Here is a 24,870-nt window from a genome sequence, read left to right as displayed (position 1 = left end):
AGGACTGGAAGAGTTGTTCCCAGTTTAGTCTTGTCTGTTGCTTGTGTGCCCACTTATGTGGAACAAAACCTTTAAGTACTTTGGTTTTATTGCTTATTCACTTAATAGAGATAGGTTTGTGTGAGGCAGATACTGGCCTTACATGTATTGAAATCACTGAATTGACTTGCTAAATTGATTGCCATCTACTGAAGGATTATATTGCCAGATATTTGCTAAAAGCAATCTTGTTCTTGAATTGATAGCCTAAAAGTGTAAGATTTTTGCTTTCTAAACATGGACAAGATCTATATATAAGAAAAGCATATCCTGGAACTCCTGAAATAATGTTCCAAGGGTGTTTTTATTTGGGGAAAAAAATCCTCCCCAGGTTTAATGTACAAAATCATTTAGTTAAACCTCTGTTTCAAGAGGACTTTAGGATGATGTAGCATCATCTTGCAACCACCCATACTGTGTAGGAGGACTTGGTCAGGATGTACACTACTTAGCACTCTTTGACCTATAGCTATCTGTCTCTTGAACCGCTCTCCTCCTTCTTTGTCTTATTAGCTATTAAAGTCTTACATCTAAAGTCTTTAATTTCTGTCATGTCCTGTTTTACAACTGTATTTCACCCCTTACTCTCCTTTCCTTTGATACCCCTTCTTTGTTTGTAATGCTCTTGATCTCCAATACTTTGAGGTGTCTCCCAGCCTTGTACTACAAGCAGTCTCGCAGAATATTACTGTTCTTTTGGACTGTGATGTATTCTGGATCTGGTCCTTTAGAACTCTGTTGTTAACGTCTCTGCAGCTGCATGATTGTCTTTTAACCAATATGTGTGTGATGGTTTTGTTGTTGTTGGGGGAGGGGGGAGGGTTCTAGTTATTTTGGTGGTTTTTTCCTTTCACTTATTTATATTATTTTATTATATTTTATTTCTGCTGTTCCATCTGGTTTTGTGATACTTTTCACCAGCATCTTTGATGTGATTTTTTTTTTTTTTAAGAGGAGTTTCAGGGTGATGAAATCCATATTTATATGTTAACTTCTACTGGGTTTGCTCTTTGTTGAGTTTTTAAAATTTCCTCCCCCCTTTTATTTATTTTTTTCCTAGGCAATAAGGTTCTTGCCATAGGAGTGTTAACTAGCTAGCGAAATAGAGTTTAAATTTAAAGAAGAATATTTTTGCCTACTTATCTCTTAGTAATGAGTAATCCCAAGTAGAAATTAATAAACGTAGAAGAGAACTGTATAGTGTTAAATTTTTCTTTTAGCTAACTTTCAGAAATAATACAGAGCGATATTGAAAAGTCTGATGATTTAATTGTGTTTAGGTGTATATGTTATTGTCTTGTTCCTTCCCCAGCTTAATTTTGGAGCACCCAAAATGATTCATGAGAGGTGAAGGTGGTTTCTGTTAAATTTAATGGGACAACTACACGTTTGGAGGTGATACAGGATTACTCCAGTGCTTTTCATTACTTTGGGTACCACAAGTTTGTGTGTGTTCAGTTTAAAATTAAAGATTTAAGAGTAAGAGCCTTGTTATATATCTCACTGTTACATCAAGTGGAAATTTTCCAGTATGTTGCTTTAACTGAGTCTGTATGGCAGCATGACACTTTCAAATAGTGTTATGATTTATCAGTATAGAATCCTCTTTTCATATCAGTGTGATGCCCCTATCAGTTTGGAGTAAGTAATCAAATTTTTAAGGCTTTGACTGGCGGTGAAAGTTTATAACCTTCGCCTCTTTGAAGACAAGAGCAATGTTTTTAATTGTTAGAAATGATAAATAGCTGTCCAAGTAATTGTGCCTTATAAAGACAGTAAGGCACTGATCACTCAGAGTAGTAAATGTGCTTGCTGACCTTTGAATTAAAGGAGAGGTTGTGGCAGATATTAAAAATTATGGTCTTTTGGTAGCTTTTCTTCCCAAAAGTTATACCTATCTGTGATTTTGAACTTCAGGAGCATGGTTGAGATGACATTATTATCCTTTTTTTCATGGAAACTATTAATTCATTGGATATCATGTAATATGAAAGTGTTAGCATTCTCAAGCAAATGCTAAATTGCAAAAAATTAATATATTCTCAGAACATAAATTACAAAAATAAACTGACAATTCGTTGCTATGAGACACACTGAACTGACTAAGTTCTGGCAAAAGAGAAACGTAAAATTAAGGACAGAGTTTGGAGTAATTGTTTTAGATAGGCTACAGGTGTCTGGCATTACATAGGTGTAAATGTTATGTGTATTCAATAGATACTTTCATTTGCTTCTCTTGACTTTACCTTACCCTATCCCTGTACACTCACAAGCTCTGAAGGTGCCTTTTGAACAGAACGATTGAGCCTTGCAGGAGAGAGTCATTTCTCCTGGTAGTTCTAGCAATATGCATCATTTTATATGCTGATTTTATCACACATTGTTCAAATTAGTTCATTAAAATTAAACATCACTGAATGCTTCCATAGCCACCTGCACTGCCTTATTTCCTGTTTTGCTAAATGACTGAGCCATATGGTTGCTTCAAGCTTTGCCTCACCCTTGCTGTGTTGCATATTACAAAAATACTTGATTATATTAAAGGAAAAAAAGTGCTTCTTTCAAAATATATCTTGCATCTCTCAATGTATTATTTTTATTCTGATAAGTTTCTTAGTAAATTTACAAGTGAAATGGTAATTAGTACCTGGTATTAAAAGAAATTAATGTGTTTTATTGGTTGTATAGATAGACTTAAAAAATTATTTTAAGCTTTTGAAAGCATTTAATTTTTTTATTGTTTTGCTTTTATTCAGATGAAGTAGCCTACTTGTTCCTGTGGGTCCATGAATCTATTTAATCTATTTATTTATGTGTTTAGGTCTCTTTTATGTAATAATGAGAACATTGGATAAGGGAATGTGAGATTGCAGCTGTATAGAGTCAGAACGCCCTCTTGCATTGATAGTTAATGGAATTCTTTCCCACCTTGCCTCTGTCTGCCATCATGCACTTGGTTGCTAGCAGCTTTCCCAAAACCAGCAAACCAAACAACCCCCCTAACCCAAACAACTGATTCCTCTCTTAACTATAAGAATATAAGTAACCAATTTCTGTTGTTAGTCTCTAATTTTTGCTTGATGAATTAACACTCAGCCTGAAAATAGCTGTGTCACCAGTGACTTTGATAGGGGCAAACATTTCCCAAAGCTGTGGGTTTCTTCACTCGCACACCACTGTCTGTAGACGAGAAGATGCTCCTAAAGAAAGCCTGATATGTTTACTGACTGATCTCTTTATTCATTCCCTCATGTTGCAGAAGGGGTTGTGCAGCCTCTCTGTGCTGGCCTGGTGTTACACCCAAGCCCTCGGGGTGCAGTGCAGGGCGCTGCTTGGCTGGCATCGTGGGGGCTGTGCTGTCTTCCAGTTCCTGCCTTATGTTGTCCACCGTGTTTCATAGCATGTCTTCTCCTTCCAAAACCCTAGCCTGAGGAAGGCATTAATAGCCTTGTTATTGTACGGCAGAAGCTGATGAACTGTGGTCCTCTCCATGCCCTTTCCCACTCCCAGTATCTTGAACTGAAGAAAAACCAGGAGGTGTGTGGGAAAGGGCTATGTCTTGGAGCTGTGGAGGTGACACACAGGACTCGAGGATGGAAGAGGCTGCCTGGCCAGTCTGGATGGCCCTGGATGGAGTTACCCTTGAGTGCCCTGGGCTCAGATGTCCCCATAGACCAGGGAATAGCTGCTCTTGCTGCTGACCTGGGCATCTTATGGGTAGATATTGAAACAAAGTGTCTTCTGTCCACCAGAACTGATGATCTTCAGCCCCTTAACCTCCTCTTGACTGTATATTTAATGTGGCAGTGAGCTAAGGTATAGCTACTGGAGAATACCAATAAGAAAGTTCTGTATTATTTAATGAAGTGTAAATTTATTTCTCTAAATATATAAGGAGAAGAGAGTGAAGCAGTAGATACCACACATTCCTAATCTGTGATGCTTACTTGATTAAGCTTAGGGAAGAAACATATTGATGAAACTGAAACAGCTTTCCAGTAGATGAAAAGCTGCTTGGAAAGCACTGTATCCAATCATTCTTAGTTTTCATTAGTGCTGTGAATTATGGAATAACAAATGTTCTTTGACTGGCTGAAAGTTATCCAGGTTACTAAACCTGTGAGCCTATTTCAGGGAAATCTGGGGTCCAAAAATGGTTAGGATGCATTGGGGTAATAATACTCATAAGAAGAATTGAAAAACAATGAAGAAGAAATGATTTGGTGAAACTGTGCAGGCCTGTTATGCTGTTATGGAAAAGGCAGATGTTGTAATCGCTTTGTATAGGATGTTCTGTATAAAGATACATTATCTTGTGTATTTTTTCCTTAGTGCAGTTAGAAGAATAGGCACTTCTATTCAGTTTGGAGTGTGAAAGGAAAATGCCTGTTCTTGGAAAGCTTAGAAGAAAACAGCAGAAATGACAGAAGGCTAGATAGCAGTATTTCCTCTGTGCAAAGACTGAAGAATATTAGGACTGTCTTTTCTACAGGGGAGAAAAAGAAAAGGGAAATTTTCAGAAAGTTAAAAGCTGGTGCAAAAAAGGTGGTAACCTAGACTTCATGTTGGCTGGTGATAGGTTAAGCAGTAATAATCTTAAATTACAGTGAGATTTCAGGTTGACGATTAGATAAAATGTTAATTGAATTCTGGAACTGAGTGCTTAATAACTGCCTCTTACCAGAGCTGTAAGTGTTCTGCTATCTATTGTCACAGTCTTTCCTCCTGAAGTGTTTTATGTGTATAAATGCCAGGAACAGTTCTGTCTTCTGCATGTGAGAAAGGAACGTGTCAGCTGACAATACACAGACTCCATTGCCTATTTTTATCTATTTCTGTTGGAAAGAGTCTAAATTCTTTTTCTTTCTCTAACTGTTGTGCATTTCCATTGTGTATAAGGAAGATTCTGTTTAGCCCTCAGTCAGTCTCAGGAGGGTTGCTGTTAAAACATTAGAGGAAATAAATTTTTGATTTTTTTTTTTAAACTTTTTTTTTACTATGTCCTGTTTAACAGCTGTGCTTGTTTTCTAAATCTGCTTGATATTCTTTTCACAGAGATTTTTATTAGAAAATTTTAGTGTTAGAAGACAATACAGTAAGATTAATCTCTCTTCATATTCTGAGGTGCTACTTGACTGTTGAGTATCTTATTTGAACATTTGGACTATTTGAAGGCAGTATTATTATTCATAGTTGTTAACGACTTCAGTTTTCCTTTATGGTTTTGGCAAATTCTAATTTTGAAATGAAAGTTTGAGACTGAAATCGTACTCTTAGTTCAGGATAAATTATGCATTCCCTTAGGAAGAAAAAAAAGCCCAAACATTTTATTTAAAAGCTTAATTGCAGTTTAAAAAAGAAAATAAAATAGCTTCTTGGATGAATTGGTACTCTGATATCTATACTGTGTCACTGAAGAAAACAACACTGTGAAATAAATCACAGAAGAAATTTGCATTAAATTATCTTTGGAACATGGGTTCAATTCCCAGTTCTAATAATTAAGTACAATGTTTGACTAATGAATATTAGTGTTAAAAGTTCACAAATTATCTGAAATGGAGACTAGGTTCTCATCCTTCATATACTACATATTTTGGTACATTTATCAGTTTTGTATTTTTGAGGAGTTTAGGTGAATCATATTAGTTGGTGCCAAGAATTAGCTGGTAATCTCATGCAGGTGGAAGAATGTTTTACGGGCTTGGATAAGTATGCTTAGTATTTTGTTGACATTGTGAACTTCAGTAGTCAAAATAAAGAAGGATTTAAATAGCATTAGCATATATGAACTAGCTATTTGGAAGCACAAAGCTGTTTCAAGTTTGTATTAATTGGAAAGCATTGTGTCAAGAGGAAAGATGTGAATCTTCATAAACTGAGATGTTTTCTGAGAAGAAAACAAAAATCCCCTAAACAACAAGAAAATTTACTTAAACCCCAATAATAACTCTTTTGTACTTCAAGTTTTCTCTGAAGCAGCAGTCCTAGTTTGTATGCTGTCTTTCTCCTTGGTGTTCTTGCACTTGCTGGACAGTGGACACTGAGCCCAATTATTTCTTTCAAAACACTATAAAAAATGCTAGTATGCTAGCATGAGTGGTTTTTATAATAGATAGGGTTGTTTCCATCCATCTCAAAAGTATTTCCCTGTAGAAGAAAGATGGTGTGTATTAGAGTGTAAAACCAGTTGAGCTGCTAATATAATTTGAGAGGCAAGGGTTTGTAAAGAGCTTATTTATTTATTTATCAATTTATTTTCAAAACAGCTAATTTGGATGGAAAATACGATGACCTTTCAGGCGTCCTAGCCTGATGGAGATGCAGCAGACATCAAACATATAGGTTATAACCATTACTCTGGATGTAATATATTAATGCTAATCAGTTTAAGTATTTGGGAGAGAAGAGTAGTTGATGTCTGGGGAACGGAGGACTGTTGGCAGGAGGTGAAGCGTGACTGGAGTTGTCACACACCATAAAACCCATGTGTCTGTTTTAACTGTGAGCTCCAGTGTCTAGAAGAGCAAGGAATTCTAATTTCTGATCTTAAGGTATTAATGTATTTTGTAATGTATTCCTACAGTATCAAACAAATGTTTCAAGTGTTTTTTGGGTGCGTTTTTGTCTATCTTTGTTATTTTCGTTGTCCATATGATTTTTTTCTGGTGTGCAACATGTATTTAAGGGTTTTTAATTTCGTTTCTGTGGTATTTAATGTGATGGATTATGAATCTCCATATTCTTGCATATAATTCCTCAATTTTTTAGGTATGTGCAATTTGTGGATTTTGACTGTTCTCTTTTGGGTGTTGTTGAATTATTTATTATAGTAGTTATAGCAATATGCATTATAGGACTGTTTGTGCTTGCAATATCAAAATCACCATCAGAACTGGAAAATCAAAATAAGTTCCAGAAGTAGGTGTTTGTAGAAGTTCCTTTTTTTAGCCTGTTGCTTTCCATCTATGTAAAATTCCCCACTTTACATGGTATTCAGTGTTAATGTACCATGCTTGAAAAATTGCCTAAGATTTTATTTTACAAATACTCATAACCATATGTAGTTGATGGTGTGAAGACAGATGGAAGACTTCCTTGGAACTTAATGAGTTTCAAGGTTTCCAGCTTTTTTCCCTTAAGTGCTTAAGCAAGTACTTGAGTTTACTAAAGAGTACTGCAGTTGAATTGGTAAAGACCTGACTTCTGGTTATTCTCAACTGGAGAGTGAATCACTACAGAGTAAGATATGTACTTCAGAGTGATATTATGAAGAGCAGCAAACAATTTGCTACCAAATCTGTCTTCTGAATTCATAGGGTGAGTTATTTCCATTATTTCCATTATTTAACTATTGTTCTGTATAGTGTTTCAAAATTCTTATCAATGGTAACTCTTACCAGCAGTTAGTTCTTAATTCATGTTGTGCGTTTAATCAAGGGTTATACAGCATCTAAAGTGTAGGTCCTATCCTACACCTGTAAAAGCAATAAAACTGGAAAATAAAAAATAATTCTTCAGTTAGCTATTGCATGAAGCAATGTTCTGGGGAAAAAGTGTTTTCATAACAGGAAAATTGTTATTTGGTGCCAAAGAAAAGTGATCAAAAATAAATAAATGAATATTCTTCCCATTACATAAAAAAAAAAAAAAACCTGAAAAAAACTTAGTAAATACGTTTATGTTTTAAATAAATTCTACGACTACTTTCCAGAAATATAGGTTATTTAATTTTCTCTTCTGAAAGGTCTGTAATAGTAGTTGTAATCTGCTGTCACTTATGGTAATGAGCTTTTATTTAACTGTTGGTGATCCCTGTGAGCAGTATTCTCAGCAGATTGTTCTGCTCTCAGACACATACCCAGGGAATGACCAGTTTAATTTTTGTTTTCAGTTTCAGTGTCTTTAAGCTGATATGAGTAAGTCATCTCTCAGGGCATATTTAATATTGTTGCTTTTGGAAGAATGATTAGTGTGTTAAAAACACTTTGAGTATGAATGAAGCTTCAAAAATTGTATTTTCCCATTCATTTAAAATCTAAATGCTATTTAGTACTTAGGAAGGGAAAAAAACCTAGAAGGCTTGCAGGGTATTTTATAGTTGGCAATGAAGAAAAAAATAATCCTAAAGATATTTTTTGAGCTGCCTTTCTCTAAATACTTTCAAGGTACTTGAAAGAAGTTACATTTAATTTTTTTTTTATGGGAAAAAAACCCTTGTCTATCTGTGTATTGTGGCTATTCCTCTCTTATCTTGACATGGCTGTGGTTCTTGTTGAGCTTCTTCAGGAGTCAGTTCATTTCCCTCACCTGGGAAGAAGTCCAACTTTTCTGTCCCCTTGCCTCTCTCAAGAGGAGGGTACAGGAGATTTAGGCCACTTATTACTGGATTTGTGTGTTGCTTTGCAAGGGTCTGGCGATCACTGATGGAGGAGGACATAATAGGAGTAAAAGTCACATGAATTTTAGTGGCAATAAGCTTTCACCATGGCTGAAATTTGTGAGTTCTCTGTGAACTTGTTTTTTAGCACCACAGCAAATGCACAACACACTAAAGACTTAAGCAAGTGCACAGCTCTGACATTTTCTGTAAGGTGTCTGCCTTTGGATACTTTTAATATTTTCATATTTCACTTTAATGTCATTCCAAATAAATAATACTCCGCAGAAGTAAATAATTTAATTTCCATCTCTTGCAACTCTCTTAGTAGAATGTGTCTCTTTTATCAGCATTTGAAAAATCTAAATGCTGAATATTCAGTAGTATGGTGATGCGGTTTCAGTAGTATGGTGATTGTAGACCTGTAGGTGGACACAGAAAAGTCAACACTGGCCTTCCATCCTGGAGGGTCTGCACAAAAATGAGTGGAACAAAACCAACACACAGGGAGACTTGTGTGCATTACTGCTCATCTTATCCAGCCAAGTAATCTCAGAACAGTTTACAGGAATGGTGAAATAAAATGGATTTAAACTCTTTTCTTTTTCATACAGTGAAGCTATTGCAAGTGTTTGTAGGTGTCAGTGTCTTCATGGGACTGAATTTTTTCCCAGGAGGTGCAGGAGTGCCTTGAGCTTTGGTAGCGTTAGCTGCTGCCCTGGGAGCAGCTACTCATTGGAACATCTGACAGGCTTTAGGCAGTGTAAGTGTAAATGGTATCCCAATTGGACGGCTTCATACTGAGTTTTTATTAATCTAGAGTTGGAAGTTTCTTGGAAATGTTGCCCCCTGGGTGACTGAGAAGCATCCTGCAGTCACTATGGGATATTTATGGGTTTACAGCAGAAATTCAGGCAATTCAGAGCTGTTGTTACTTTCATCGTAGCCATCCATTCATGGACGATGATGTTAAAAATTCATGACAGAGTACCTCGCTTAATTCCTAAATAAATATGAAACTATTTCATATGCCTTTTGGTTACGTAAATGCAGCTTTCTGTTCAGTAACACTATCCTTTCATAAGCTTGCCTGATGCACTGTATCAAATGTCATTTTCTGTATACTTTGTTGGAAGAGATTGTTCAAAGGAGCACATCACAAGATAAATGCTCTTTTGTACAGACGCTACAAGCTCACATTGCAAATTTCAGTTGCTGACATTTTTCTGTCCCATATTTTGGAGTGCTTATAGTCTGTGTATTAGCTAAAGGTCTATCACAAGAAAAAACAGCGTGAAAAGACCTAAATTATCATACCTCGGAAACTGGTGTGTCATCATGATCTATTTTCTCTGCGTTAGTGCAAACAAGTCCACAGGATGCTGGTGTTATGTATGAGAAAACTATCAATTCAAACACTTCCAAAATGTATATATTTCATATTTATTCATATGTAAAATGTTGATAAGGAGAACAAAACTTTTGTAACTGCTTCTAGCCCGAGGAACAATTTTTAGACAAAAGTTTGTGATAAACTTTGTTCCAAATACTTCATACCTTGGAGACATGGCTTTTTTTTTTTTTTTTCCTTTCTTTTTTCCCCCTCTTTTAATTGGCAAATGTTTTCTTGTTCTTAGGGAATTGTATGAGTCATGAGTGATATTAGTATTGTGCCAGTAGTATCATAGATGTAAATACAGGTAAAGTGTTGTAGTGCTCGTGATATTAATTCTATGGCTAACTTGTTGCTGCTTTTATTCAGCTTGCCCATATCAGTCTTATGCTGCACTGTCTTGTCAAGCTGTCTTCCTGTTGCTTGACTTCTGTGGGTGTGGTTAATGGGGGAAATCCCAGTTACGTGACCTTACTGTAGGGCAGAGTTTTCAGCACCAACAAGTACAGGCTGGAGGGCAGGACACTTACTCTTGTGTGTGTTGTCAGTATGAAATGGATGAATTGATGAGCTGTTGCAGCCCATGAAGCTGAGTTTCTGTTTCAATGAGTACTCTGCTTTTATTTATACCATGTAGCTTAATAACCTGTTTTGGGGTTTGTTCGTTTAATAATTCTCATTCTCTATTGGAAGTAGAAAAAACCCCAAAAGGTTTGCATTCTCCAGAAAAATTTCCCCTGTCTGTATTGTGTGGTTTTGGTGTTATTTTTAATCTCTGTAGTGAATTCAGAACCTTGTCTTGACTTACGTTTGCATTGTGGTTCCTTGGCAGAGAACTAGACAGTGAAGCTGAAATTGCTGATCCTGATGTCCGCAACCCCCACCTCTGACCCTTACATTTTAACAGTCTGTAAAGAAATAGAAACAAACCTTCAACACTTTGAGTCCTGTGTAGAGTATGATACTGTAAGCAAGTGAAGTAAGTGGAATTGTAGTCATCTAAAAATATTTTGGAGAAAACTTATGGTGTTACACCAATAATATTGTTGTTGAATTTTTTAAAATGAAAGCAGGCAAAATCAAAATATAACAACATTGAATATTTTGTGTGTGTATCAAGTAATGTATCTCAAGTGGGATTATAAAAAACTAGCATTTAGTTCTGGATACGCTCCTTAAGGAGTATCCTTAACTGATGGTGAGGGGCATTAAAATTACGAACCTTTATATAGTCTCTAATGTTTCTTCATAATTTTTAAATGTTTTTCCTATGTTTTTTGTCCTTAGTGGCAGACTTTTGCCATGTGTTGGGTAATGGAAGGAGAAAGAGGAAGAGAAGGTTATAATGGTTTGAGGTTTTATTAAACCCAAGCAGATGAAAGTTTACCTGCAGTATATTTAATTTATTCATTGGCTTTTTTTTTTTAATAGTGTCTTTCCTGCAAAAAGAAAAATGAATAGCTTTTGACTTTTTTTCATTAGTCTTTACTTTTCCCCTTCTTGCAAAGTACAGAAATGTATGTAAAGGGCCCCCTCAAATTGTTACAGGGAAGGCAATCTCTGAAGACCAAAATAGGCATAAATACTATTGTGTGTGAAATATAAGTTTTTTGTGAATTAATATAGATGTTTCTGAATTTCTTCTCAGCTAACTTTTATAGTCTGCTTCCTGTTGCAAGCCTATTTCTGCATTTTAGTGTCTGTTCGTTGCCTATAGTCTCTCATAAAGGTTGCTCAAAACATAATCAGGGACTATAATGTTATACACTCATTATTAAAAATAATGAGTGTATAAAAAAAGTGTGTAAAAAGTCCTGAGCTTTAGGATAATGCATGTAAGTGCCTTGACTCTCCATTTCATGTCATTTGAATTGTGATGAAGTAAAGACAACCCCTTCTTTTAACTTTATGGGAGAGGCTTCTTTTTACCTGATCTTTCTCTGTGAATCTATTTTAGCATCTTCACATTACTCTCTATTACGATGGGGTCTATATTAGTTGGGTCTTTTCTTCCCCATCAGCAAACCACAATGAAAAATTGACTCCATTTCTGTACCCATAAATCTAGTTGCATATGAAATTTGTAACATTCTGAACTCTTTACCCCCAACAGAAAGTCCTAGTAATTAAAGCATCACATTTGTAGGCAGAGAAGTTACCACAGTGTGCCATCAAATGGAGATGGTTTGATGGTTAGTACTTGTTTGGAGGAAAGAGGATTTGTAGGATTTGGCTGAAGACCAGCCTGCTGAAAATTACAAGTTTCACACTTCGAACAGAAACCCATTTTTCAGGAAGCAAGGAAGTGAGAGAAAATAATTTGATCAGGAAACTGATATGTCACATCGGTACCTTACAGTAGGCATGTTTTATTTTATTTAAGGATTTTTTTTTTTTAAATCTTAGCATGATTTTTTTACCTGCAATTAAATGCTAGATGATAAGAGAGCTTGGTTTTCAATAGGGAATAGAAACTAAGACTTTTCACAATTTATTAGTTAAGGAATGAATTTATTCTGAAATGATCTGTCCTTGCCACTGAGCTAGGACATCAAGTTCAATGTTTATCAGAATAAATAAAAGACAGTGAAAGCTGTGAGGTATATAGAGGTATGTTTAATAATGTGGCTAAGGAAAAGTCTGGTGTCTCTTATTCCAGATCTGTGCAGATGCCTTTTAGCAAGTTCATTAATTAAGTGGTAAATAGGCATAGAAATCTTCCTGAAATTTAGACATTAAACCTGAATTATTTGCATTGACTTGGTAAAGGCTTAGGAGGCAGTACCATTTATCTGTTTCATACCTGTTTCTCTTCTGTGCAGGAGAGAGTTGGATTGACCTTTTACATCAGGAATAACATTAGAAGCTATTAACTGGCAAATAAATAGAAGGAACTTAGAAGCTTAAATGAGAGTATGGAGCTTGATTTGGAGAAATTTAAACTATATTTAACTAGGAGAAAAATTAACGCAAGTTTCTTGGGGAAAGAGAATATATCTTACGAATTTTAAAGATTGCAAACTGACAAGGATGGAGAAGACTCTTCTGATAATTACTGAAAGAAGGATGAAGCAACATCACTGTCAAACATTTTCAAGAAAAATGTTACTGATGCGTTGTGATGCATTTTGTAAGTGCACTACTGCCAGAATAACTAAAGGCATCATGCTTAAGCATGGTGAAAAATAGGCAGTGAAAGGAATATCTAACAGCAGTGACTCTATGTCCAGGCATAAATTATGACTTTGGATACTTTTCATCTTAAATTTCTTTACAGCATCATCCAAAGATGAAATTCATTCTTTCTGTCTTGTAAGAAGAAAAAATTAACTTCTTTCATGTTAAGTTTTTCTTTCTTCATTGCCCCAAATCTGTGTTTGTTTGGTTTGTCTTTTAATTTAGTTTTTTATTTTTTTACCATTTTTTGATTTAATCAAGAAACTCACTTTCATTGACTTTCCCCTTGTAAAATCTTGGTGGAAACAGAATGCAGGTTAGTTGGCTTTTTTTCTTTTTTGTTTGCAAGGGAAGTGGGCGTATATAGTGTTTTACATCTGCTTGTGCTGTTAGTAACTGGACCTGTTAGGCCACTAACAATGGGAAAAAAAAAAATCACAGAGCCTGTCTCTACTGGGATTTAATGAAACACCTATTATTAGTGATAGCTCACACTATCTAACTGCTGCTCTTTACCTTTATGGCAACTGTGATGTGTTAACCTTGGCCAGATCCCCATCCTGCCTGTTTTGCTCCGTTCCTCAACAGCACAAGGGGGGGAAATGAGGTTGAGAAGCTCATGGGTGGACACAAAGACATAGAGATCACTTTTTATGTAAGTCACCAGTTGCTGTCACAGGCAAAATAGACTCATTTTAGGGAAAATTAGCAAAATTTCCACCACAAGAAGATGGGGACTGGGAGCTGCAGTCAGTCCATAGCGCTTGGTATCTGCTGCTCCTCATCCTGTTCCCCTGCTCCAGCCTGAAGCAGCGCTGTGAATAGTTAGGTGTGACATTTGCCCAAAACTCTCATTGCAAATCTCAGTTACTTAATCTTGGGAATTAATGAGATTATGAGCATTTCCCTTGTTTATATTTCATATTTCTACCAATCCAAGTAATACCTTAAGATATTATGAAGACTTAAGCTAAAATAATTATTAGTTAATATTAAGATATTACAATAGTATATAAATAGGGAAAAAAACCCAACTCTTTCAATCCTGTGGTACTTCTTTACAAGTAAAAAATTAGTTTCTTATAAAAGGCGTAAGAATGTATTTTGTATGTTTTTTCAAAGGTTTAGTTTTTCTGTTTACTTTGGCATTGGCTTCTGATTTTCTTGGAGTAGGTAGATGACTGAGGAGGGAGTAAGGTTGTGTTTATTCATGGAATATAACTTCTTAAGTTTAAAAAGGGGAAGAGAGGGGTAGCAGTTTGCAAGATGCTGAACAGATGCTTTGGCTTTATGATAAATGATCTATGAATGCTGTCTAGAGCATTTCGTGAAGTGCTGGAGGACTAACGTGTAGATAAATGTATGCAAATTTATTGCTAGTGTTTTTTTAAATGATAAAAAATCAAGTTGAAAAAGTAGAGTACTATAAAATATGTTGGTATGTAGATATGGCAGTTTTGACCTTGGCCAGATTCCAAATACCCATTGAAAGCCACTTTTCCCCCCTCCTCCCCACTCTGCTCTTCTTGGAGGAGAGAAAAAAAAAAAACAGTCAGAGAACTCCTGAGTAGAGATAAGAGCTGGGAGAAGTTACTTACTGATCATGGGCGAAACAGACTCAAAGGGAATAGAACTTAAATTTATAGCTAACAAACTTAAACTAGAAGCTGAATTTATTGCTAACAGAATAAGAACTAAAAAGTAAAAGAATAAAACAGTTTTAAAATACACCACCTTCCCCCCATCCCTTGTCCCTCCATGTTCTCCCTCCTCCCCCCAGCAGCACAGGGAGATGGGAAAGGGGGGAATTCACAGCCAGCGGCTGCTTCTGCCGCTGTTAAAATCCATCTCTTAGACAGTAATTCTTCCCAATTCACTGTCCTGGGGGGGGTCACTCTTCCATCGGGTGCAGAGAGGTCTCTCTCTCTACACTCTGATGGTCTTCTCCATGGGCTGCAAGGGGACATCTTGCTTCACCGCTCCCCTCACCACGGAGAGTAATGGCTTTAAGTTGAAGTTTCCAAGAGCTATACCAGACTTCCTTACTACAGAAATAAGATCTTTAAATGCTTCTAATTTATTTGTTGTAATTTGATTGTGATTTTCTTTTCCTTGTTGAAAGAAGCAACATTTCAAAAAAATCTGCAAAGGGCAATTCTTATATTCTCTTCCTTCTTTCTCCCTGCCAGCTTCCCATCAGAAAAAGTTGGAGGGTTTATTTGCTTCTGCATCTTAGCTTTAGAAATATTATAAGTAAATGTTTATTTTTTGTAGGAAAAAATCCATTGCTTTTTGTGTATCGCTCAAAAATATTTGCAAGATACAAGTAACAGAGGCTAAGAGGCAATTTAGATGTCTGTGAAGAGAATCGGCCATAACCGTGTGGGGAGCAGTCTTGATAATTTTCCCCAGTCTTTTTCAGTTTTCCAACTCTTATGTAGAAGAAAAAAAACCCCAAAGTGCTGATGTACAACCTCCCCCTGCCACGTGCATAGCATTTAGTAACAAACTTTTGGAAATCCTAATTTTTAGTCTGTCACATGTGAGTAATCAGGTGTTTATAAGAACATATGTATTACCAAAGTAGAGATTACAAACAAACATATTACTAAGTTTATTCTAGAGTTGAGGGGCATAAAAACCGCACATCAGCGGATGTGGTTTGCAAACACTATTTTTTTTTTTTTTGAGCAGCTCCCAGGCAACTGCCAATTGATTCTAGACCATAATCTTTAAAGACTTATAGTAACAGCAAAACTAAATAGTATAATATGATTCTTTTGTGTCTTTATAAATGAGTACTAATGATGAAGAAATAAACTGGAACTTTTACTTTGCCAAATTCTCTAAGGAAAAATAAATCCAGTAATGGGTTCTGCATATAATTCTAAGTATGAACTGTTTGCTTATGTTACAGTATAACATAACATAGTTTTCTTTAAACCCTTTTTAAAAGATGAATATGAAAAATAAAGATTTGAACACGCTGCTTTAATAAGAGCAGCTTTCATTCTCTAGTATTTCTTTCTCTTCCAATTTTTTTAGCACAGAGTTGTTTTACAGGCCAGTAACTTAGCATTTCACACAGATGACTCAATCCATGTACATAAATTTTCATTGTTTCCTGAACAACAGCTTGTCAAGAATTTTCAGAGTGGTTAATACCACTATTTAGGACATACTAGAACACAGTAATTCCTTCTTGCCTAAAAATCAAAGGACAGAACTTGTTGTACCAAACGATAATAATTTATATGAATATACTTCAGAGAAGATTTTTCGCCAGTAAGTGCTAACTCACGTACATACTCCCAAGACTTCTACAAGACTACTCATTTGGGGAAATGTTCACAAATCTATTACTTTTTTATATTTAGGTTAATTTTTGACTGTATTTTTGGTGGGTTTAATCTGAACTTTCTTCAGGAGGAAGGGCTCTTTATTGTGATGCCCTTCAAGACTGAAAGTATAAGGAAAATCTGTCAACATGAGGGTTATTAAGCAGATGGGTAGGTAAATTTAGGTTAGGAAACTTTCTTGTAGCAATGATTCATATTGTATGCTGAGTTGTGTTTTCTCAGCTGGTTACAAAGTTTTTCCTGGTATGCTCCATCTATCAGCCTTTTTTCTGTGAGGTTCATTCACTAAATAGTAACTGGTATGGAGCTGTCACTCTTGAAGAAATGAAGCAGCTCTGGACTAGGTCAGATGGCAGCCTGTCTTTATCATTCTGCAGGATAGCAGGACAGACTGTTTCATCAGTATAGCCTGTATAACCTGTTAAAACATATGATTTCCACTTTTTTTAGCCTTTATAGCTAAACAGGCACAGCTTGTTTTGTCTTATGTATACTTGTAATACACGTTTACAAGATGGACTCTTTTCCAGCTGTAGAAACTACTGTTGTCCCCTCAAATCCATTGGCAAATGGAGCAGTAAACCCAAGTTTTCAAACCAGATTTGACTTGGTGTCCTAAGTCAGCTATTTCCATTGCTAACGTGTTTCAAATTCAAGTCTGTCTTTTTTTGGGGGGTAGATCCTCAAAGACGCGTGATGTCTTCTGCAGATACTGCTTCAGTGGTGTTTCTAGCCATTTTATAGCTTGCTGAATTTCATGCCACTTGAATATTGAGATTTCTGGGTTATGAAAACTATGCATTTCTTCCTTTTTCAGAGTGAACAATCAGTTTCTTAGCATTTATCTTTACTGTGGTTTTTTTTTTTTTTTTCCTTTTCTACTCTCCCCTTTCCTAGGATCATATATGATAGTGATTTCCTCAGACCACGACCCTGGAGAAAAGACTAGACTTCAGCTTCCAACAATGAAGGAAAATGATACTCACTGCATCGATTTCAGCTACCTTCTGTACAGCAAGAATGGAGGAAACCCAGGCACTTTGAACATCCTGGTTAGGGTGAACAAAGGGCCACTGGCTAATCCCATCTGGAACGTCACTGGCTCCACTGGCAAAGACTGGCTTCGAGCGGAGTTGGCTGTCAGCACTTTCTGGCCCAACGAGTATCAGGTAAATTTGCAATAAATTCACACTACTTCATAGTATTTACTGCAAGGTCCTCTTCAGTTTGTGTTTGTTTGGTCTGTTCTGATAGAGTGTTCTCCCAGTGTCCTTAAGTAAAGAGTTCCATTCAGAATAAATAATTATGTGAGGGTGGATAGTTTTAATGCAGGCAAGTGTTTAAAGTTATCAGTTATTGTATAATATGAAAAAATAAACTGGAAATAAGCCTTGTTAAAAAAAATTATAAAGTCCAGAAACATCAAAAATTATAAACTCCCAGAAATAAATTACCTGTGCAACTGTAATTTGTACTTGTCTTCCCTCCTTTTTTGTATATGCCTTTGTTACCGTGTCTAATTACATGACCGTAAACTGTGTTTTTTTCCACATGACATTTGCTTCATTTGCTGTGCAGGCAGAATGGTGCTCACCTAATGAGCAGCTGTTCAGGACGTGTTTTTTCTCCTGTTTGCTTGCTATGGGACAAAACCACCTGCAGTGTAGGCCTGTTGTTTGGAGGGAAAAATTGTCTCGTTATTACTAGATGCTGTTATTTGATTTGTTTGATTAACCTGAGAAAGTACCTGCAGCTGTTTTGCTCGGTGGGTATTTGATATGACGGATGAATCTCATACATGTGCATTTTTGTCCTGGTGTGTAGGAGTGGGAAGTGTTGGATTAGATGCACTTAAATGAGTTATTACACCATGAGGTGTTATGTGCTCACAGGCCCCTATCTAAGGATGCTTCACATCATTAGTGCTCTTGCAAACAGTTTGGATGTCCAGACTAGTTACCAAATAAAGGAGAGTGGCTGCTTTATTAATGATTTTGTTGATTAGTGGTATTGTAGGAGTGTTTCTTAAAAGTGCCTTTTCTGAAGTCTGTTGCAATCGCCGAACATCAAAATGAGGAGAAGACGTATGAGGAGCAGCTGAGGACACTTGGTCTGTTCAGCCTGGAGAAGAGGAGACTGAGGGGAGACCTCATCGCAGTCTACAACTTCCTTATGAGGGGAAGAGGAGGGGCAGGCACTGATATCTTCCCTGTGGTGACCAGAGGGAGTGGCCTTAAGCTGTGTCAGGAAAGGTTTAGGTTGGATATTAGGAAAAGGTTCTTCACCCAAAGGCTGGCTGGGTGCTGGAACAGGCTCTCCAAGGAAGTGGTCACAGCACCAAGCCTGACAGAGTTCAAGAAGCATTTGATGATATTCTCAGGCGCATGGTGTGACTCTTAGGGATGATCCTGTGCAGGGCTAAGGGCTGGACTCAATGATCCTTGTGGTTCCCTTCCACCTCAGCATATTCTGTGATTTGGCGCAAACTAAGTAATTTACTATCATTTTATGGTTTTATTTTGGTTTTGTTTCCCTATTTTAAATGTTTTTATTTTTAAAGAAATTTAATCTATCAGTGGCATAAAATAAACTGGGTAAAATTTAGTTTAATATTCTGAAACCTGATTCCTGAAAACGTGGCTTCTGAGGAGGTGTTTTATTAACCCTTTTATGTTGCTAGAAAGTCGCTTTTGGTGTGCTTAAAAAAAAAAAAACCAAAACAGGAGCCTTTTATAGCAGTATAGTAGTGATCAACTATAGCAGCATTATATGCAGTAAATCGGGTTTCTGCTGACAGATGGCCAGGCTTGACAATGAAATTGGTGGCTGGGGCCTTATCTTAGCAACATGGCCATTTTTCACTTATGTTATAGCCTTCACATTATCTCTCTATAGACAGAGCTTAAATTCACTCTCGCTCTTGCTTGGTCATCCAGGAGAATATTGAAATCCCATGTAACCCAGTTTATTTTTGCTGTTAATGCAACCTGCTGTGTCCAACTTGCACAATTGCTTTTATGAACAGGAGGGGAAATCTGCATGCTGTCCATGCACAACTTCTTGTTTGCACAAACAGGGTTGCTAGTTTTGTGGCTTTGGTTTTGGTCCTTTGAGGTCTCAAGGTCAACATTGCCCTTGGTAGATTTCCCCCCCCCCCCCTTAGTTTTATTATTCTTGGTCATGGAAATATTTTTTCATTTTTCTCATAGGAGTTCTATGCTGTACAGTTCTAGCTCCTGATTTTGGCACTTTGATCAATGTTGGTCAATGAGTTTAGCTAGCATTGAGGGAAATAAGCACTGGTTTCTATAACGACTTGGAAGTGGTTCCTTACTAACCTGGGAATTGGATCCCTGCCTGTACAAGCAAGGTCAGTGCTAAAGATCACTGCTGAGCACAACTGTTTGCATGTGCTTTGTTACAATCAGGTCGACTTGATTGCCATTTCCTTCACTTTGAAGTGAGGGAAGAGAGTAGAGATTACCTGGGGCTGAATAGCACAGGTTGCATTGTAAGGAAGTCTAGTGTGGTGACTTCAAAGTTAGCATGATGACCATGTTAGTTTTAATAACAGAGTGCTGCACCTAGTACTAATTAGCTCCTAAACAGCATTTCTGTGCTCTGCTGTGCTCTGTTGAAGCTTTATTGCTTCCTGTTCAAAACTAACAGTGTTTTTGCATATCACTCTAGTATACAGAATAAGTTCAGCTTGTGCATTTTTGGATAGAATTAACACTTCCTTTTACTTACAGGAACGTTGTTTTTTTGCTTTTTTTTTTTAATAATCCATTTACTTAACTTTCTTTAACTGTGCTCTGATGGGCAATTATGTATACATATTTATTTTCTGACAAAACATAGTAAAGTTTATTACAATAGTTTTACTGGATCAAACTGAATTTTTATCTAGTTTCATACCTTGTCTCTGATGGCAAATAACAGTGAAAGCTTGTGAGAAGTTCAGGAACAGGACAAACTCATGGTCATACCTCCCCCAGAATAATTTCCAACCTTGAGCCTATTATGTTGTTCAAGAACTTTGAGCTTAAGAACCTGAGTAGTGCTTTTCTATACTCCTGTTAGTCCATGGTCAATTTTTTTGAATGATTTAAACTTCTAATGTCTACAGTATATATGACCAGAAATTTTAATGTTAATTTCATGTTAGGACTATTCCTGTGGGTTTCTTAAGCATCGGGCCTGTAATTCTTCAGTTGTCATATTTTGCACTTGGGGAGTTTCAGCAGTCCTGTAATGATACAATCTGTCTTCTCTCTGTTAGTAAGGCATCTGCATTTTTTCTGTTCTGCTTGCTTAACATGTGGATGAACTCTCGAAGAAAAGGATTTGATTAGAGAATCCCTTAGGATCGAGGTTATGATTTGATTTTGATCCTTGTTAGTTCTAGAATGTTTTTTTATCACTCTCTTGGAAATATGCTACATTTGACCTGCCTCAAGTTTACTTCAAAGGAAAAATATTTTGGGATTTTTTTTGTTTAAACTTTGTAACTGACTAGGAATTTTGTCTCTGTTTTCTTTGTTGGTTATTATTGTAATTCACTGATTTTAGTTGAAATGTTTATTCCTGTCTGGGTGAGTTGTTTTGTCTAGTGTTTCTGTTCATTTCCCCAAATTCTCTCCTGCTTTACACAGTAGGAATTATCCAATTGCTGGGGGCTGTCTCTTCCTGTCTCTTCTGTCACAGTCATTTTCCACTTCCTTTGTCATCGTCATCCTTTTTAAATTTGATTTTGTTTGCTTGGGGTTTTTTGTTTGGTTGGTTTTTGAACACTATGTCCCCAAAGTCCCTTTTTCCTATTTTTTGTGTGCCCTCCCCCAGCAAATTTGTTTTGCTTCCGCAGGGTCACATCTGTTTTTGCTCACCTGTGAGATCCACTTTGTAATGTGAACCATGGGATTTCCAGTTCTGGTTTTATATTACATATGTCTGATGTTTATATAGGAAAAAGTTAAATAAACTCTTGATTTGGAACCATGAATTTCAAACTTGTAAAAATTGAATTATTTGGTTTCTTTTGGTTCTTTAAAAATTCATTATATAGTAATGTTACTCTGTAGTTTAACAAATGGGCTGGCTAGGATAGGCTTCATAGGAGTGATCTTGCACCTAGAAGTATAGCTAGCCAAGTGAAAATACTGAACTACAGCAAGCAGAAGATTTTTTTTATCCTTTCTGAAAGACTAATGATGTGTAGGAAAACTCTAGAAAGCCAAATAATTTTCTTACTGAATTGTGAATCCTTTTTTGGATAATGAATTTGTTCTTTATTTTAATACCGACGATTTATGGCATTTGTAAAAATTTAAATTGCTCGAAGGTCTTGGAAAGTTATTTTCCTATATAGTCTTGATAGGTCTCAAAACTGTAATAGAAGTATAACAGGAGGACGGTAGACTGAAGATTCACTAATGGTGTGTACAGTTGGGCCATAAGCCACATAAGGTACGAGACAGATTTCCTGTGAAATATGAGAATTTGTTGCCTTTTTGGATATCAGATCACTATTCTGAACTCAAAGACTTGATACAAAAAACAAGCTGCATTCAGAAAAGTTTTTGAAAACAGGGAATTGCATTTTATTTAGTCATTTGATATAGCTAAGAAAGGAAAGCAACACATGAATTGGAAAGTACATATAGCCTTTGTGAACTGTTTAGAACTGAGTTATAAGCTAACTTAAGAAAAACCCATCCTGCCAAACTCCCAACTTCCTATTTAGATGACAAATGTCCTTGTTTATATATGGTCTTTAACCTTTAAATACTGTGTAACATCAACAAAATACAGAGAAGATCTTTAGAAAATAAAACTCAAAAACATTCCAAAGGACAGATATTTTCAAAATATTTAATTTAAAAGATATTGGAATACAGAAAATTACTTAAAATAATAGCAAGGATGCACAGGATAAGTAAAACTTGGAACTAGTGTAAGTTTTTGTTGACTGCCTAGGTAAGAATGCAATGTAGAAAGTGCTATATTTGAAAATTTTGAGCAACACTGATAAGCAGCCAATCAGTTAATGTTACAACTTGGGTAAGCCTTGGATGTTGAGTTGCAAGCCGATGAAAGTTATCTGGTGGAAATCTCAGCATGAGACGGAGTTTGGGGATAGAGGAGAGTGGTCTGTAAGCATGTGTGAGGGGCAGTGCTGAAATAGGCTGTTATCTGGCCTGGAAAAAGACACAATTTAGGGGAATGTGATAGAGTTCAGCAAAGCCATCACTGATATGAAGGGAAATCCTCCTCTACTTGAAGAATTAAGGGCCTTTTTGGTCTGGTGGGGAAACTAGACTGAAAAGAAGTAAATGGAGGTGGGTCACACAAAGGCTTTTGACCCGAGAAGGCTTTAGACCAGTGCCTCCCACTGCCCAAGATGATGTGTACTTCATTTGGTTTTGGATTCCTAGGCAGACTAAATGTTATTATTTTTTTTTTTTAAATTCTGTGTTTATCTAAAACAACCTGGTCATATTTTGGGTAGAAATGTCTGGCTGTAGAAATGAAGACTGACTTTGTCTGCCACTACCAGCCCTACACCCATTTCTTTTGGTTCTTTTTTTCCTTATCATTTCCTTTCAATCTCACTTAGGGTAACAGACTATTTTAGACTTCTTAAAATTGAAATTTACAAATTAGGCCCTCCTTTTTTTTTTTTTTTTTAAAGGTTCTAAGGATTTTCAGAAAAAAAGTATGGAATAGAACTTTTTGTTGAATGGCTGGAATTTCATTCTAGAAGAGATATAAAAATTGTTTAATGAAATGTGTAAAGTAAAGGATGGGTTAGCTGTATAATTAAAGAAATTTAAGCTAATAGTTATTAAACTGAGAGAGTGCTTTCTTTTCCTTAAGCTTGGAACAGCTTGTGTTTGGTAGATGGTATAGGTCACTGAAATATTCTTTGTATAGATGCGTCATTCTTTAGCTTTCCTTTTTGTGCAATAATTGCCTTGGGAATACTTTGTGAATTTAAAGAATTTAAGGTGGCTGTCCATAAACTGTTTTGTTTCTAGTTCATTAATACCAATGAAATGGCTTACACATTTGTTTGTTTTCTTTATCTTCCTTCTTTCCTCCGTAGTTTTCATGAGTTAAGGGCACTTTCAACTGTCTCACTGCTTACCACTGTCTCTAATAGTTGAAAATATCTCCGAAGAGCAATGATGTTACTTTCTCATCAGAAACACTTTTTAAACCCCTAAGTGTTCTCCTGGCTGTTACTTGGTAGGCAGCATGTAATCAGAAGACTTTTTCTTTATACTGTTTATCAAAGAAGAAATGCCTTTTTTATAATTAACTTTCTTATTGCTTCTCCAAGACTTGCTAGTTCAAGCAAAACACCATCTTTTTTAACTGCTAGGATAAACATGAACATGTGCAAGCATATCTGTCACATTCTGTCTCATTTCTTTTGAGATATTTGTCTATTTGGAGAGGACAAAGAAAGCATAGGTTTCAATAGGGCGATTACCAGCACCATTTTAATAATTTAGTTCTCTAGATCACAAAGCACTCACAGCTCTCAAAGGACTTGTACAAATACTCTCTCATTCCAGTCTTCAAACTGGAAAATCATAGTGCAGGAAGTAAAAGTGAGCATTGCCCAAACAAGCCCAGTCACAGCTGAGGTGCCAACCTCCAGGTTTTCAGTAACACCAAAAGTATTGTAGACTTCCTGGAAGATCTTTATTTTTTTCTTAGAAATGACAATGCGGGTTTTGACTGTTAGTTCAGGTCTGTGGCATTGTCTCAGTAGGGTTTCATTGCTTCAGTATTGTTTCTGCAGGCAAGCCACAATGTGCTTTTTTTTCCATCCAGAGTTAGTTCATTAATGAGCACAGGAACTTCCTGAGGGATAAGGTAATGATGGTGGTGGGAAAGCAAGTATATGTTGGTGATATATGTTGATGACCTCTCCCCCACCTACTGTGTTGTCTCCTCCTCCCCCACTCCCTTCTTTCTTTTCCTTTTTTTTTTCTTAAGAACTTTAAAATTGGCTTATGGAGATGAATATAATAACTTTCCTAGCTTGGTGGATTTGATTTTTGTTATCCTGTTTTGATAAAACCTAATTTGTTTTGGGACCTGCTACATTAAAAAGGGGGCAATATGGTAAATTGGCAGAAATTATTGTTAATCAGGTAAAATCTGTCAGCTTTGTATCAGTTGGTGACCCAAGCTGTACTTCACAAAGCACCAAGAACTCCATTCCATCAGGGATGTAGATGAAATTACTTTGAATGCCTTGGTTTTTACAGGCTAAGGAGCTGTGGGGCCTGAACAATCACATCTCTTCCTCTACTATTCTTAGTCCTGTGCTGAAGAAAAACTGAAGTGTCTGTATGCTGAAAAAGGAAATGTTAGCAGTTTATTCCTTCCTTTATCATTTGTTAAAAATTTTCAACACTGTCTTTTCCACTGCTTTGATTTCTGTTATATTATGGTTTGTGAGTAGCTTATTTTTGTTCTACTGTGTTCTGGCTTTCATGTCTTATGTG

The 24,870-nt window shown here is 36.3% G+C and overlaps 1 protein-coding gene across 13 annotated transcripts in view; it reads left to right on the top strand.

Moving 5' to 3' along the window:
- PTPRK (protein tyrosine phosphatase, receptor type K) overlaps window positions 1-24,870 on the top strand; it is a 396,664-nt gene that overhangs the window by 118,294 nt on the left and 253,500 nt on the right. For all 13 annotated transcript variants that reach the window (XM_027880554.1, XM_027880549.1, XM_027880547.1 and 10 more), the window contains exon 3: window positions 17,246-17,517. In XM_027880554.1, coding sequence (XP_027736355.1) covers window positions 17,246-17,517 — 272 coding nt within the window. The remainder of the gene's footprint in view (window positions 1-17,245; window positions 17,518-24,870) is intronic.

The sequence above is a fragment of the Empidonax traillii genome, unplaced genomic scaffold (genome assembly GCF_003031625.1).
Source record: "Empidonax traillii isolate 1590-97213 ecotype Southwest subspecies unplaced genomic scaffold, ASM303162v1 scaffold72:size2462915, whole genome shotgun sequence".
Lineage (NCBI taxonomy): Eukaryota > Metazoa > Chordata > Aves > Passeriformes > Tyrannidae > Empidonax > Empidonax traillii.
This window is presented reverse-complemented; position numbering and strand designations above follow the sequence as displayed.